Source organism: Ciconia boyciana, chromosome 2, assembly GCF_034638445.1.
Source record: "Ciconia boyciana chromosome 2, ASM3463844v1, whole genome shotgun sequence".
Lineage (NCBI taxonomy): Eukaryota > Metazoa > Chordata > Aves > Ciconiiformes > Ciconiidae > Ciconia > Ciconia boyciana.
Genome location: NC_132935.1, coordinates 120,645,235 through 120,659,293, shown reverse-complemented (window position 1 = coordinate 120,659,293; position 14,059 = coordinate 120,645,235). Strand labels below are relative to the sequence as shown.

General features: G+C 38.4%; 1 protein-coding gene across 3 annotated transcripts in view; it reads left to right on the top strand.

The window, feature by feature from the left end:
• DNAJC13 (DnaJ heat shock protein family (Hsp40) member C13) overlaps positions 1-14,059 on the top strand; it is a 56,385-nt gene that overhangs the window by 19,968 nt on the left and 22,358 nt on the right. For 2 of the 3 annotated variants that reach the window (XM_072853838.1, XM_072853836.1), the window contains exons 17-31: positions 1,186-1,307; positions 2,497-2,572; positions 3,600-3,695; positions 3,847-3,990; positions 5,283-5,297; positions 5,809-5,891; positions 7,106-7,259; positions 9,431-9,534; positions 9,615-9,774; positions 10,819-10,881; positions 11,214-11,315; positions 11,469-11,573; positions 11,971-12,173; positions 12,667-12,751; positions 13,240-13,394. In XM_072853838.1, coding sequence (XP_072709939.1) covers positions 1,186-1,307; positions 2,497-2,572; positions 3,600-3,695; positions 3,847-3,990; positions 5,283-5,297; positions 5,809-5,891; positions 7,106-7,259; positions 9,431-9,534; positions 9,615-9,774; positions 10,819-10,881; positions 11,214-11,315; positions 11,469-11,573; positions 11,971-12,173; positions 12,667-12,751; positions 13,240-13,394 — 1,667 coding nt within the window. The remainder of the gene's footprint in view (positions 1-1,185; positions 1,308-2,496; positions 2,573-3,599; positions 3,696-3,846; positions 3,991-5,282; positions 5,298-5,808; positions 5,892-7,105; positions 7,260-9,430; positions 9,535-9,614; positions 9,775-10,818; positions 10,882-11,213; positions 11,316-11,468; positions 11,574-11,970; positions 12,174-12,666; positions 12,752-13,239; positions 13,395-14,059) is intronic. The other variant, XM_072853837.1, reaches the window with a different exon arrangement.

The following is a 14,059-nucleotide window of genomic DNA, read 5'->3' as shown; positions in this document are numbered from 1 at the left end:
AAGGGGGAAAGGTGAGGAACAGAACACCTACTTAATTGTGAGTGGTTTAATATAGCAACTTGCTTTATTTTACACTTGGGGGTTTGGAAGGCATGTGAGTTGAGACATTAGGTAGTGCCTTGCATGTTTTCATACTGCAGTCAAGGTTTGGCTGTTAATGTTGTGTGTAGCTCAGTCACACATCTCAGAGCCACCAGACTTCTGCATGTCAAAGAGGGTCTCTCAGAGAGGCCATATTTCCTGGGATGCATTGCCAGATGGAATGGGACTGGGATTAGCAGGCAGTAGTGTCCCAGAGCAGATTAGTGATGTCAGCCTCTGTTCTTGCTCTTCCTGCTTCAACACAGGATGATTTGGCTTTGTTGGTTTCCATACCACATGATGTATGGACCAAATCCATACTTCTCAAGGGCTGTTCATGATTGTTGCAGGGTGACCTTGCTAACTGGCTCTCGACACTTCCTGTGTTGAAATTCAGGGCTGAAGTTAGTGCCTCATTGTATCATAATGGCTTATGCATCTGAAATGCATCTAATACTTTCTTGGAATGGAAGTGAATGAACACTTGAAATAGAGGTATTAGAAATCTGCAAGTTTCCATTGATATACTTGATAACGTTAGCTAAAAATTGCTATGCTGTTTCTTACAACTCCTGTCATTTGAACTATAGTGGGACATGGGCAAGTAAAAATGCAGTGAAAGCTTTTTCTTAATTATTCATTGCAACCAGTGTATCTCAACTGAGTGATGGTCTTACCCATGTGGCTGTCTAAACTGAACAGCACCAGTTATTCTTAAATGGTTACTGTTGACCAAAGTCAAGCAACAAGTAATTACTTGTGGCTGTCATTCTTTGTTTCACCCTAATTTACAGTTGCAGGGTAGAAGTGGTACTTGTAAATGTACTACCAACCTCCTGATCCATGATGGGAGACGTGCATCTTACCTTATTCAGTTACTGTCCTCATAGATACAACTACCAATTATCTGGTCCATGGCTTTACTACAACTTTGATCAGCTGTTGTTGAGAACTTGCACTTAAAGCCCATCATACTATAGCTTCTGGCTTTTGGATATTAGTTGATGTAATTGATGGTCAAGAAGGCCTTGGAACTGTAGAGTAAGATAAAAGCAGCTTAACTAAGATTCTTTCTTTAGTAATCATCTTGCCCTGTTTCCAAAGGAAGGAGACAAAGAGATTGCTACCAAAATGCAAGATCTTGCCCTCAGTGAAGGTGCCTTACCTCGTCACTTGCACACTGCTATGTTTACAATAAGCACAGATCAGAGGATGCTTACAAATAGGTATGTCAGTCTCACTTGATATATTATGTTTAAAAAGTCTAAGTAATGGCCTAGCTAACATTAGAAACATCGGGAGGTCAGGGAAGAAAACTTGCAGTTCTTTAGGAGAATATTTTCTTCAGCAGCTGGTGTGTTTAAGTAGAATAAGCTTCGGCTGAGACTGCAGCCACTTAATAAACCTTTGATTATTTTTTTCCAAAATGGGACTTGGGTTGGTTACTCATTAAAGGCTCAAGTTTTGATTTTTATTTTTTTTTCTGAAAACATTCAGGAAAAGAAAAGGCAAGTAGAATGCCTGGAACGTATAAAAAGGTTCAACTTTATTATACAACTGTATAAATCATGGTGTGTACACCTCGGACATCTTGCATGCAGTTAGGGTCACCCATCCTGTCTGAGAGAGAAGCCTCCTCATATGGAAATCATTCCATGAATTCAGCAGTCAGTAGAACTTGTGACCTCTGAGACTGGGCCTGAGGGCATGTTGAGGAGGATGAGTAATAATTCAATTATTTCCACCCAAATATAAGATTGTAGACGTTTTAACTGCACGTTCCTGAAACACTTAGAGTTGCTAAGCAATGTAGTGACAAGTGGATCTTCTTGCCACTGTATGTCGTTCAGGAGAGAGCTAGTATGAAATCTTCTGTCATACTAGTTCTGTTTGGAGCTACTACTTATGACCTGTGTGTAAGCAATGCTTCAGTTCAATGCAGTAGAACCCTAGTGACAAATATTGGCAGAAAGTGTCAGTTGGCATAGAAGGCAGGCTCCCAAAAAGGCTTTCCTAGCCAGTAACTGGTATTAAGAGATTCAAGTAGAGCAGTTAACAGTTCTTGATGGCTCCTAGACTCTTAACTTTAACTGTAACTGAAGACTGACAGGATAAACTTACACTTGGTCATTAGACGTTTAGTTTCTGCTCTATTGCTCAAGTGTTCTTTTGAGGTCTAGATCAAAAAGCATGTGCTGCTACTGTTCCACTAACTTCACTGGAACTTCTTAAAGGCAACACTTTAAAGCATGCTAAGCATATACTTGAACTGGAACAAAATGCTTTGTGCTCTTACTCAAGAGCATGAAGCTCTTGCTCATCTTCATTTCACCAGCATGGTAAGGGTGTCAGTTTAGAGGTTTAAAAATCTGTTCAAAATAACTTGCAGTTTGTTAATTTCAATGGCTTTTTCAGGCAGTTAAGTAGACATTTGGTTGGCCTCTGGACAGCTGAGAACAAAACTGCTATGAACTTGTTGAAACGTATTTTGGTGAGTAAAAATGGGATATGGAGTAGGGAAAGAATAAAATCTGAAAACCTGTAGTATTAGAAAACTTGGGATAGTCTATATAGTAAACACATCTCCTTTCCCCTCCAAGGGGGAAGTCTAGCCTGGGAGATCAACAGTCTGGCTATTTGAGGGATATTGATGGCTAGTACAAAACATCTCTGATTCTTAAAGTATTCTGTTACTTTCCTGCCACTCTTAAAAACAGCGTTTGACACAGCTTAAAAATAAGGTGTCTGACTTTTTTGTCCTTTTAATAAAGAAAAAAATAATGTGGGAGACAGTCTCTAATGCTTAGTGCCAGTAAGAGATTAAGGCAACAGTTCTGTCTACGCTTTCATGCCTGTACAACTTTGTTTGCTTATAACATAGCTAAATTTATGTATTAGCTGATACTTCCCATGTTCTTTCACCCTTACAGCCTCCTGAAAGGTTCTTGCTTAAGTTACTTCAGTGAAAGTAGTTCAAAGAATAGCGTTGTAAGGAATTACTAAATCTGGAAAAATTCCAACTTTTAAATTCAAAATAGCAGTTCCTTCATTTTTGGCAGAGCAAACTGTCTTGATCTTGGTCACTATCTTCCAGAAAGCTTAGTCAAATGAGACCATCTCATCTCTAATGTCACATGCAACATTCAATCCATATGAGATGATATGGATGGAGATGGATTCTGGTGTTACAGTATTTATCCCCCTCAATATTGCAGTGGTATCAACTCTCTTCTTCCTGCAGTCCTTAGCTTCATTAGGTGCTCCTTTAAGAAATGGGATATAGGCAAGAGCTCTGCTGTACTGAAGCTAACGATGTGCCTCTGTTGAATAATTCTGTTGAGGATGATGTCATCTAACTAAAAAGCAAAAAGATGCTGTATCTTTACGTACTTGCTTTAGAGTAGAATATAAATTCTGTTTTGAAATCTCTAATTTAAAGAAAATGTCTTGTTACCTAATGTGATGGTTTCTGTTCCATCAGCCACCTGTGTGTTTACACTGGTTTTAAATGTTCTTAGCCACCAGGTTTGCTGGCATACCTTGACAGTGCTGATCCTGTTCCTGAAAAAGATGCTGATAGGATGCATGTTAGAGATAACTTAAAAATTGCAACTGTAAGTAAATGTAGCTGTCTTACCTCTTCCATTATATACATGTACAGTCTTAGTGACTCTTCTAGTACAGACACTTGACTGTTGCATTGGCCTGCATCAAACACATTGATAGACCTGCAACTACAAATAACTAATAGGATTTATTCTGCAGGATCAGTATGGCAAGTTTAATAAAGTGCCGGAGTGGCAGAGACTGGCTGGAAAAGCTGCGAAGGAAGTTGAAAAATTTGCCAAAGAGAAGGTGGATCTAGTCTTGATGCACTGGAGAGATAGAATGGGCATAGCTCAAAAAGAGGTAAAAGTATTTGAAACTTTGTTACAGCAACTTGACTAAGTGTAGAAAGGAACACCTACAACTCCATGAAATCAGAGGGAAGTTTGGTAATAGGGGTGTAGGAATGTGAGAAACTTCATAGTTCTGCTTCCTTTTAGCAAACTCTCTGCCTCTTGCTCCTTTTCATCTTGGGTTAGAAAGGGATTCCAGGGAGAATGTAAAGCAGGCAGATGGATTCCTTCAGCATATGTATTAAGCTTTAGCTTGTTCTTGCTTTAGCCAACCTTATCAAGCTGGACTGCAGCTTATGTGCATTTCTTCCAAGATAATTATACAGGAGAATAGGAAATTCCTTGAAATGTGGCAAAACCAGTTTTTAAACTACATTTGGAATAAACTATGAATTCTTTGGATTATTTTGAAAACTTTGGATTCTTTGCATCCAAAATGATGAACTTTATGCTAGTGGTATTTTAGTTATGGAACCTGCTTGAAGAAACTTAGTATTACCTTGAGTATAGGTGTATCAGTGCTTAAATTGCAACATAAGACTATACATAAAACCGCAGTTAAGATTGAAGTGACAGGTGAGTGTTTTGATCCGATATTATAAGAGGGGATAGCTCAAGCACTGCTTGAGTTCTTACTGTTGGTCTCCTTTTTCCTTTAATTTTGTTGTTCGTGTTCTGTATAACAGACTTTGAATTATGAGGTGTTTCCCTTAACTTTAGTCTCCTGACTAACCTTGTTTTTATGCATTCTGGAAATGAAATAAACTATTATATATGCAAGGAAGGATGAAGAGAGCAATGCAATTCAGAATATTGAAAATGCCTGTCTTCGTACTTGATGTAACAATAAGCTTTAATTTAGGAAAACCTTAACTTGGTAAAATCTAGCTCAAGTTTGATGTAGACTGTGGTGCAGAATTTTGACAGGTAATATTTCTGGAATAATGGTGAACTAGGTTCACAACAAAGTATTAATGTGGAAAGGTTAATGGTTGGACCATTAAAGGTCTTTAAAGGTCTTTTTAAAGGTTAAAGGTATTTTCCAACCTAAACAATTCTATGATTCTATGTGGAAAATGGTGGTGGAAGGGCAAATTGCACTTTAAACATCTTGTCGAGATACTGAGTTTAAACAATCACTTTTCTATCGAGTTCTGAGCTGTTTAACTTCACAGTAAATGCATGCAAGTGTAGCTTGGAAAGGGTAGTAGCAAGTTTGGTATTACCACTTTGAATTACTTCAGTGGCTGTGGCTTGTTAAATGTACCTTTTCTTTTTCTTCCAACTTTCCATCACAATCAGGACAGAAACAATATGGTGAGTCTGTATATCTCTGCCACTTGTGTGGATTATGTTGCTCAGAATTCTGCTTGCATGTGGTACTTCATGTAGAGTATAACATTGATTTCATGCTTGATCAAACTAGGGAACCTTTCAGTGGTCAAGTCAGGTTTGTGACTTACTTCTGTGACTTGCTCCAGTTATTTCCTTTCAAGAGCAAGGCATTCTTGTTGTGGGTTTCCCCCTCCATCAGCTTTGGAGCTGATGAGTGCTTATGGTGATGGGAACTAAGCTTTTCTCAGGGATAACTTGCTTCTAAATGAATGACTTGTTAAACAGCTGAAAGTTTCTCTGGCATGATTTAACTTGGTGTAAATAACACTTGTGAAAGTCTGTTGCTACTACTTGCTAGAAAAGGAGACCTTATTAATGAGGCTTAACTTAGTGTGGCTTTTGAAGGAGTAAAAAAACCCTAGCTTTTTATTTTAAAAAGGTATAATGGGGAGTATCTGTTCTATGAACTTCTTAAATTTGGCTCTTTTTGCAGAACATTATTCAAAAGCCAGTGATATTAAGGAAACGACGCCAAAGAATAAAAATAGAAGCAAACTGGGATCTCTTCTATTACAGGTAAAATACTAAGATTAATATGGTGGCCTCAGATACAAGTTATTACCTGGCTGGATATTTTTGTTAGTATCTTCTGAGTTGCTGTGGCTTGATTCCAATTTTTGCCTGCATTGAAAGAGTGCAAGTGCTTTGTAACAGGAACTTATGAAAAATGAAATCCGAAGGTATACTTAAGGATTTAGCTTGTGTTTAGGAAAGGGGGGAATTTGGAAAGCTTCTCAAATGTTATCAAACTACATCCTTTCTTCCCTTGAATCAAAAGGAAGAATGAAAACCAAACTGCAGGTGCAGATCTGCATGCTGTTGAAGGCTAAGCACAGTAGCACTGAAAATCATTGTAGTGTGTTGGTGCATCAACCTGTAAGCTACTCAAGATGTTTTAACTTGAATTGGGATAAAAATGAGCTTAAGGCAGACAAAGAGAAAACACATGGATACTGAATTTCAAATAGCACCACAGGTCCTAAATGCAGCTTGCTTACCTGCAAGTTCTTACAACTGTCAAAGTTTACAAGGGAGGGGCCTCCATCTGGAAAAAAAAAGATATTATCACTTTACTTTGGCTAGGGGTGTTATGTTAAATGGACTAAAAGCTTGACTGCTCAACAAACTCTATGAAAGCAAGCTTGGGGAAATTCTATAAACTTAACGTTTCTAAAGGTCAAATGTAGTCCGTTCTGCACAAGTGTTGCATGAAAGGAAGATTTGCATGCTCCTAAACTTTGAGTATTAAAGTGGTGCTCTCAGCCAGTCTGTGGATCCAAAGGCTGTTTTGTAACTGCCACTGAAGAATGTCCACTAACTGTCTTGTGACACTCGAGACATCAACTTCTGTTTTCCTGCATGAACTATTTTTTTTGTTTGAAACATACACTTGGTATGTGTATGTCTGCTGCCCTGGGTTGTTGTTCACTTGTAGCCCTTACTGGCAGATATGATGAATAGGTTGCATGTCTCCTGGTCATCAACTATATGCAGATAACAAATTGAGCCAAAAGGGATGACAACAGGCATGCTTTAGTCTAGGCTGACCTCCATGACTATGAAAACACTATACAAGTGAACAACTGTAACTACTCTAACAAACTAGAGACCACTACTCAGTGCCTTCTAATTAAGGTCCACTAATGCTAATCTTCTCTAGCTTGCCAGCTGAGTCTTGTCTGCCTTTCAGATAATGTTTTGAGGGGTTTAAACTATCTAACTTTTTTTAGATTTCTTCAGGATCATGCTAGATCAAACTTGATTTGGAACTTCAAAACACGGGAAGAACTGAGAGATACACTAGAGTCTGAGATGAGAGCATTTAATATTGACAGAGAACTTGGTAGTGCTAATGTTATCTCATGGAACCATCAGGAGTTTGAGGTAAATGACCCACTGTAGGAGAAACTGCATATGTAAAATGTCTACTTAAAATGTCGCTTTTCTGCCTCTGACATGAGTGAATCTTCTGTTGACAATCCCTGACTGCATGCCAGAATTCTTCTGGGGTTATGGAATAAACTGCTAAGGCTTGAGGCTGTGAAAAGGTACTATTGTCCAGTGTCACTCTGCAAAACTGACACCTCTTCAGCCTGGCAAATGACACTGGAGAGATGAAATGTTGATCAGAACCCTTGATGTATTCTTGCATTAAGAGGAGAAGAGAAGAGCTGGTGTTACATTGTTGTCAAGATAAGTCATACTTGTTCTTGAATGTGCTCCATCAGACTTGTTTTGGGTAGTTTCACAAGTCACTTCTTCCTGATAGCAGGTTCCTTGTCTTTATTTCCATCATGTCTCAGTGATCCTAAGGCTGTTAAATACTGGGTTGCCAAACCATGAATAGGTTATGTGTCTAAAACCATGCTGCTCTGTAAATTATAGATTGAGGATACTGTTTTCACATTCTAGGAACAGCAGTACCTAAAGTCAAAATAACCTTTCAGACTTCTGCAAAGCAATTGGTATGGTCCTAATTGGCTTTCTCAAAACAACTTGCAAGATGTTTTCAAGTAACGTGCTAATAAACGCTTCCTGTATTCTACTCTTATCTCCAGTATTTTTCGTTCCACACAGTTTTAGTTAATGTGTAATGCTAAAGCAAAGCGAGGCCACACTTGAATTCAACTGTAAGATATTCTTAGATATTCCCAATGTCATCCTTGTCACAGTACAGCTTTCTAGTTGAAATTTGAGCAGAGGACTACTAGTGAAACAAGAGTAAACTGCTGCTTTTGAAGAATTCTCAGTTGACTACTCTGGCAAATCAGAAAGATGTGCAAGACATCGGGCTAATGCTTTAGGAGAAAACTATTTTATGTATGCAACTTATCCCTATCATGCAGCTACAGATTACTTCTTACCTTGAGGCAATAAATAGCTCAGCTTGGGTTTGGTATTTTTTTGGACTGGCATTTAGCTTTCGAAGTTTCCTTCAGGTATGGGTCAGGCGCAGGACTTCTGAGTGCCACAGTGTCTGCTATCTCAACTCCATCTCTGTACTTTAGAGGTGCTAACTGGGGCAGAATAAAAAGTACAGATTTGAAACTTAGTAATACAGGCTTCCTGCCTGTGCTTTGCACTTCTATGTGGCTTATGCTACTGGAATGTATCACTAGCATTCTTGCAGTTACAGCCCAGGATACTTGGGACTGGCTGGAGGAGCCTTCTGTAACATCATCTTTGAACAGCTGCTGTCTCAAAGATTTGCTTTTAAATATTTTAAATTAATACTTTATCAGGCTATACTGTAAGTATTTGAACTAACTACATAGTGGTGACAAAGGCTTCTCTGTCAGCTGTGGAACCACTTTGCCAATGGAGATGGTGGCTTGAGATTGCTCTGGAAGTGTACTAGTTAGTGAGATGTCTTTGTATCATGTGCTGTGGTCAAATCTGGAGATAACTTTGTGGCCTCATGGCAGTGGCCTGCAAACTATAGGTAAGAAAAACCACTGTAGAAGAGTGGCTTTTGTGGTATGTTAGAAGTACCTCTAAATGAGGTGTTTGCCAAATGCCTAAAACCACTGAGCGTTGAGGCATGTGGTTAATTTTCTGTCATTGTGCAATTTCACTTCAGCTTCTTGGTGTGTATACTGATGCCTCTAGGCTTTTATTAACCAGCATGATAGCAAGTATAACTAGTAATAAAGTCATGCTTGTGTTTCATACTTGTAGTAACATTGAGTGAAATACCTTGCAATGGAATAACTACTTGTTAAAGCTTGAGTCACTGGATACATCATGTATTATCCAAGTTTAGTTAATAAAACCAGCTGATATTAGAAACAAGTTACTTAAAGGCTGGAAGCTGTGATTTCAGTAAGATAAGAAACTTCATTTGTTCTGGGGAGCAACAATAGCTTATGGCATAAATTTGTAGATGTGTTTCTTTAACAGCAAACTTGCAGATTTCAGTCTTCCTCAGACTGTAGGAGGGATTGCTAACCTTGTTGAGTTTATGGATGCAAGTATGTACAGTATTGTTATGCAAGCAAAAACTTAATGAAGGAGAAACAATATTTACTGTTAAGTAACTTTTTTTTGTGATACAGGTAAAATATGAGTGCCTTTCTGAAGAAATAAAAATAGGGGACTATTATCTAAGATTGCTACTGGAAGAAGATGAAACTGAAGAGAGTGGAGCAATCAAAAAATCGTGAGACATTATTAAAATAATATCTCATTCCTAAGGTCTCTGTTTTGTTTTCTTCACTAAAAATCTCATCTCTTTCTTAGATACGAATTCTTCAATGAACTCTACCATCGCTTCTTGCTTACCCCAAAAGTGAATATGAAATGTTTATGTCTGCAAGCATTGGCTATTGTTTATGGGAGATGTCATGAAGAAATAGGACCATTTGCTGATACTAAGTACATTGTTGGGATGTTAGAAAGGGTAAGAATTATTTTAAATTACTTGAGGTAGTAGTTAACATACAGCTAGTCCAACATATGTTCAGATCCTTCAAGTTGCTGTGAAACCCGAGTTTTGGTTTTACAGAACACAAAGCTGCAGCATGAATACTTTTTTCCCATGCTGTCACCAAGTGTTCCTAGTATCTCTCCTTGATTCAGCTGGAGTTTCACTGAAAAAAACTGCTTATCATAAAGGTGTTTCAAACTAGTCTCTTTATACTTGCATTTTATTGGCCTTAACAGATTTTCAGGCTGTAGAGAAATAGTGCGAAGGAACTTTGTGTGATATTAATCTTGTGCTTGCTTTTGAAAAATGCAGAAGCATGAAGCTTTTTAAGGGGAGAGCCTTGTTCCACATCACATTATTCCAAAATACTGACTTCAAGAGTAGTAGCAACAGCCCCAGACCTAATGAAATGGTAGCCTTAGATGGGCACATGTGATGGATTAGATTTTTAGTGGTAACTACTTTGCCTATTGAGTGTCTGTTAAGTTATGTCTGACAACTAGTACAGCTTCCAAAAATACATTTCCATGCAGCCTCACGAAGGGGTTCTTTGCTAACATCAGTATGGGTTTTAGATATAGCTGTTGTAAGTGAAACTGAACCAATGCAGTCTCTTGTTATTTTGCCTTGAGTCTTGATAGTCTCACCAGAGATGTAACATCAAAGACCCATTCTGTTTGCTGGCTGAAAGCATTCTCTTTCCCTTGTATTTGTGTTAACCAGCTCACTGGGGAATCCAAACTCTGTCCCGTTAGAACAATAGACTTAGCAGAAAAGTGGGTTTGAGTGTCAGACCTAGAGCAACAAAGGGGACGGAGGGCAACAAGGCCTTTCCTCCTCAGTGGCAGAAAGCTATGTTTATTAGCTGTGCATGAAACTGGACACTTAATAGTCAGCAGTTTTATCCTGGGTATGAAAAAAGTAAATGGGTCTTTGCAGGTGCAACTGTATTGACTTTTGAAGGTAACTTCTAATATGTGCTATCAAATACTGATTTGTTCTCTTTTGCTGCAATAGTGCACTGATAGGCTTGAGCGGGACAGATTGATACTGTTTCTCAACAAGCTGATCCTTAATAAGGTAAGGTGGACACGTACACTTAACAGTAGTTTATTGGTCTTTCAGTATAAAATGGTCTGAACTAGTCTTTCAGGATTAACTGGAGCAAAAATTCAAGTCTTGAGGAAGTCTTAAACCAATGTTATATACTGCTTTCTGGGATGTGGTAGTTGTTTACTGGCAAGAAAGCTGAAGGAAGTGTGTAGATATTGTGGTGATTGTACCATTCTAGTCGCTTTAGAGAATGATTTGACTTTTCTCATGGTCACTTCTTACTTGAATAAAACTGTTCAGTACTTGTAACAACTTTCATCTAGAAAATGCTTATGTTAACTCAGTTCATCCATTAACAGAAAAATGTGAAGGACCTTATGGATTCAAATGGCATTAGAATCCTTGTAGATCTGCTTACTCTGGCACATCTCCACACAAGCAGAGCTACAGTCCCTCTGCAGGTATGTGGACTTTGTTTATTACTATTCATATGTTGCTTTGCTGAAAGGACAATTCCTAAAAAAAAAAAAATATCAATGTCCTATTCACATTTCCTGTAGAAATGTGATATTTCCACTGAAGCTAAAGCTATTCTTATAAACATCAACTTCTAGAGCAATGTGATTGAGGCGGCACCTGATATGAAGAGGGAGAGCGAGAAAGAATGGTACTTTGGCAATGCTGACAAAGAAAGGAGTGGTCCTTACAGCTTTCAAGAGGTACCTGTCAGCTTCAAACTCTCAAACTTGACAAACTATTTCCATCCTGTTGACTGTGTGTGTTTCAAACAGTGAGAGGGAAAACTGTAAACAATGCTAAACTATATTCTCAGAGTAACTCTTTAAATAAGGATTAAAGCTAGATAAGAGACTTGATGTGCCAGGAACCACAGCCTTTTTGGTAGGGCTGCTTACCCCTCCATGCCCCAATTATGCTGCCATTAATCTATCAACTTTTACTTCATGTTTCCTGACAGAGTTATAAATATGTTGGAATTTCATGCAACTATAATATCTGCCATACAGCAGTTAAAAGCTTGTCTTGAGTGTGACTATTTAGGAGCAAAGGTAGCTCTGAATGCTGAATCAACTAAATTAATCTCTAATCTTGGAATAGATGCAGGAACTATGGAACAGTGGAAAACTGACTTCAAAAACACGTTGTTGGGCTCAAGGTATGGATGGTTGGCGACCATTACAGGTCATCCCTCAGCTGAAGTGGTGCTTGCTTGCCAGCGGCCAGCCTGTGTTGAATGAGACTGACCTTGCCACACTTGTACTCAACATGCTCATCACAATGTGTGGATATTTTCCCAGCAGGTAAACACTAATTTCCAGCAGAAGTGGTTAACTTTCTCTGACAGACGCATAAATTCATAAACTCTATCTTAAAGCTTTTCTTGGAAACCAAGTAGTACATTAATGAACTGTATTAGAGAGCCTTTTACGTAGTAGTAATTAATTCTGTGGGCAAATAGAGAGTTTGTAGATGAGACAATACTAATATTGTGAAAGGGACTGCAAGAATGAATGCACAAGCTGTGTGTTTCTGATGCACAGCAGCGTAGTCTTACTCTTGCAGGCAGGCTCTTGTTTAACTTAAAAACAAAGCTGCTTTAATGCATGTCATTAAACCACACTTTAAACCACAAACCAAGTCTAACAACAAACTTTGAAGTTAACAAAAAAAAATGACACTGAATATGCTCTCAATAGCCTGATACTTATGGCTTAATAAAATTGTTTATTCTTGAAAGGGAAAAGGCACATGTGTGCTTACTACTGTGCCACTTTATTTTTTTTTTTTTTTTAGGGATCAAGACAATGCTATTATAAGACCTCTGCCTAGAGTGAAAAGGCTGTTGTCAGATAGTACTTGCCTTCCTCATATCACTCAGGTAAGCAACTCTTCAAAAATGTATCTAAATGAGGAAAAGTCTGACTTACTCTAACATCTTCCCCATGTGAATACTTTAAGTGAGACAAACATGTCAAATGACATCTGTAACATCCTGCAGATCTCTGGACAAGCAGTTGTTTATTTCGCTGAGTGTTTCAGCTTCATGTTGTTTCAGCCAATATCTCATTAATAAATGTTTCCATTCTTGGAGATACTGAAAAGCCATCTGGACATGGTCCTTGGCCACCAGCTCTAGGTGACCCTGCTTTTGAGCAGGAGGGTTTGACAAGACAACCTCCAGAGGTCTCTTCCAACTTTAAACATTCTGTGATTTGAACTTGTTATTTTGGGGCTGAAGTATTCTTTAACTGAAATTCTTGTACGCTTACTGGCTTGTCCCAATACTGATTTAGTTAGAACTTCAATTTTGGCTAGGAAACTTGCACTACTCAAGCAGCTAATGTAAATGCTTGTTTTTGATTTCAGCTATTACTGACTTTTGATCCTATCCTTGTGGAAAAAGTTGCTATATTGCTGTTTCATGTCATGCAAGATAACCCTCAGTTACCTCGTTTTTATCTGAGTGGAGTATTCTTCTTTATCATGATGTACACGGGTTCCAATGTACTTCCTATTGCAAGGTGAGGAAAAAGAATAGCTAAAAATACCTCTTGACCAGTCATGCTCAGAAGGACTGCTGCTCTAAATGCTCCAGGGAGTGTGGCTTGCTAAAAGCAACATGAGATGGCAAGCAAACACCCTCTAGAAGAATAGCCTCCACATAGTCTAGTCAGTCACTAAAAAAATGAATTGTTTATGACCCTGCCAGGGAGGGAAGAGACAGCATGCCTGATCATATAGTTCTAACAGTACAACTAGGCATGGCTTATTGTAGAAGAACAAATTGTTACAGGCACTAAAGAGCTGTAATATAGGCTACTGATATGCTAATGTCATTTTTCATAGTAAGTAGGTATCAAAAGTGTTGGAAGAATCTAATAGCCTGTTTTAGTATTGAAGCCTGAAACAGTTAAATCAGTCTGTACTGCGTGATGCAGATGCACTGCACGTGCTGGTGGCTATTGCAGTTCATTCTAGTACTTTTCCTCTAAATTCAATAGTTCATAAAGCTATTGTACAATTCCAGTTAAGTCTCTTCTATAGCAAAATGCATTGGGAAATGATTGCATGTTTACATGATGACTCTAGTGTAATAGGACTGTCAGCAGTTAGTGTAAGATCATCTTGTTTCATCCCTGCAATGATGATCTAACAGTGCAGGGAGAGGTTTGTAGGGAAAGGTTGT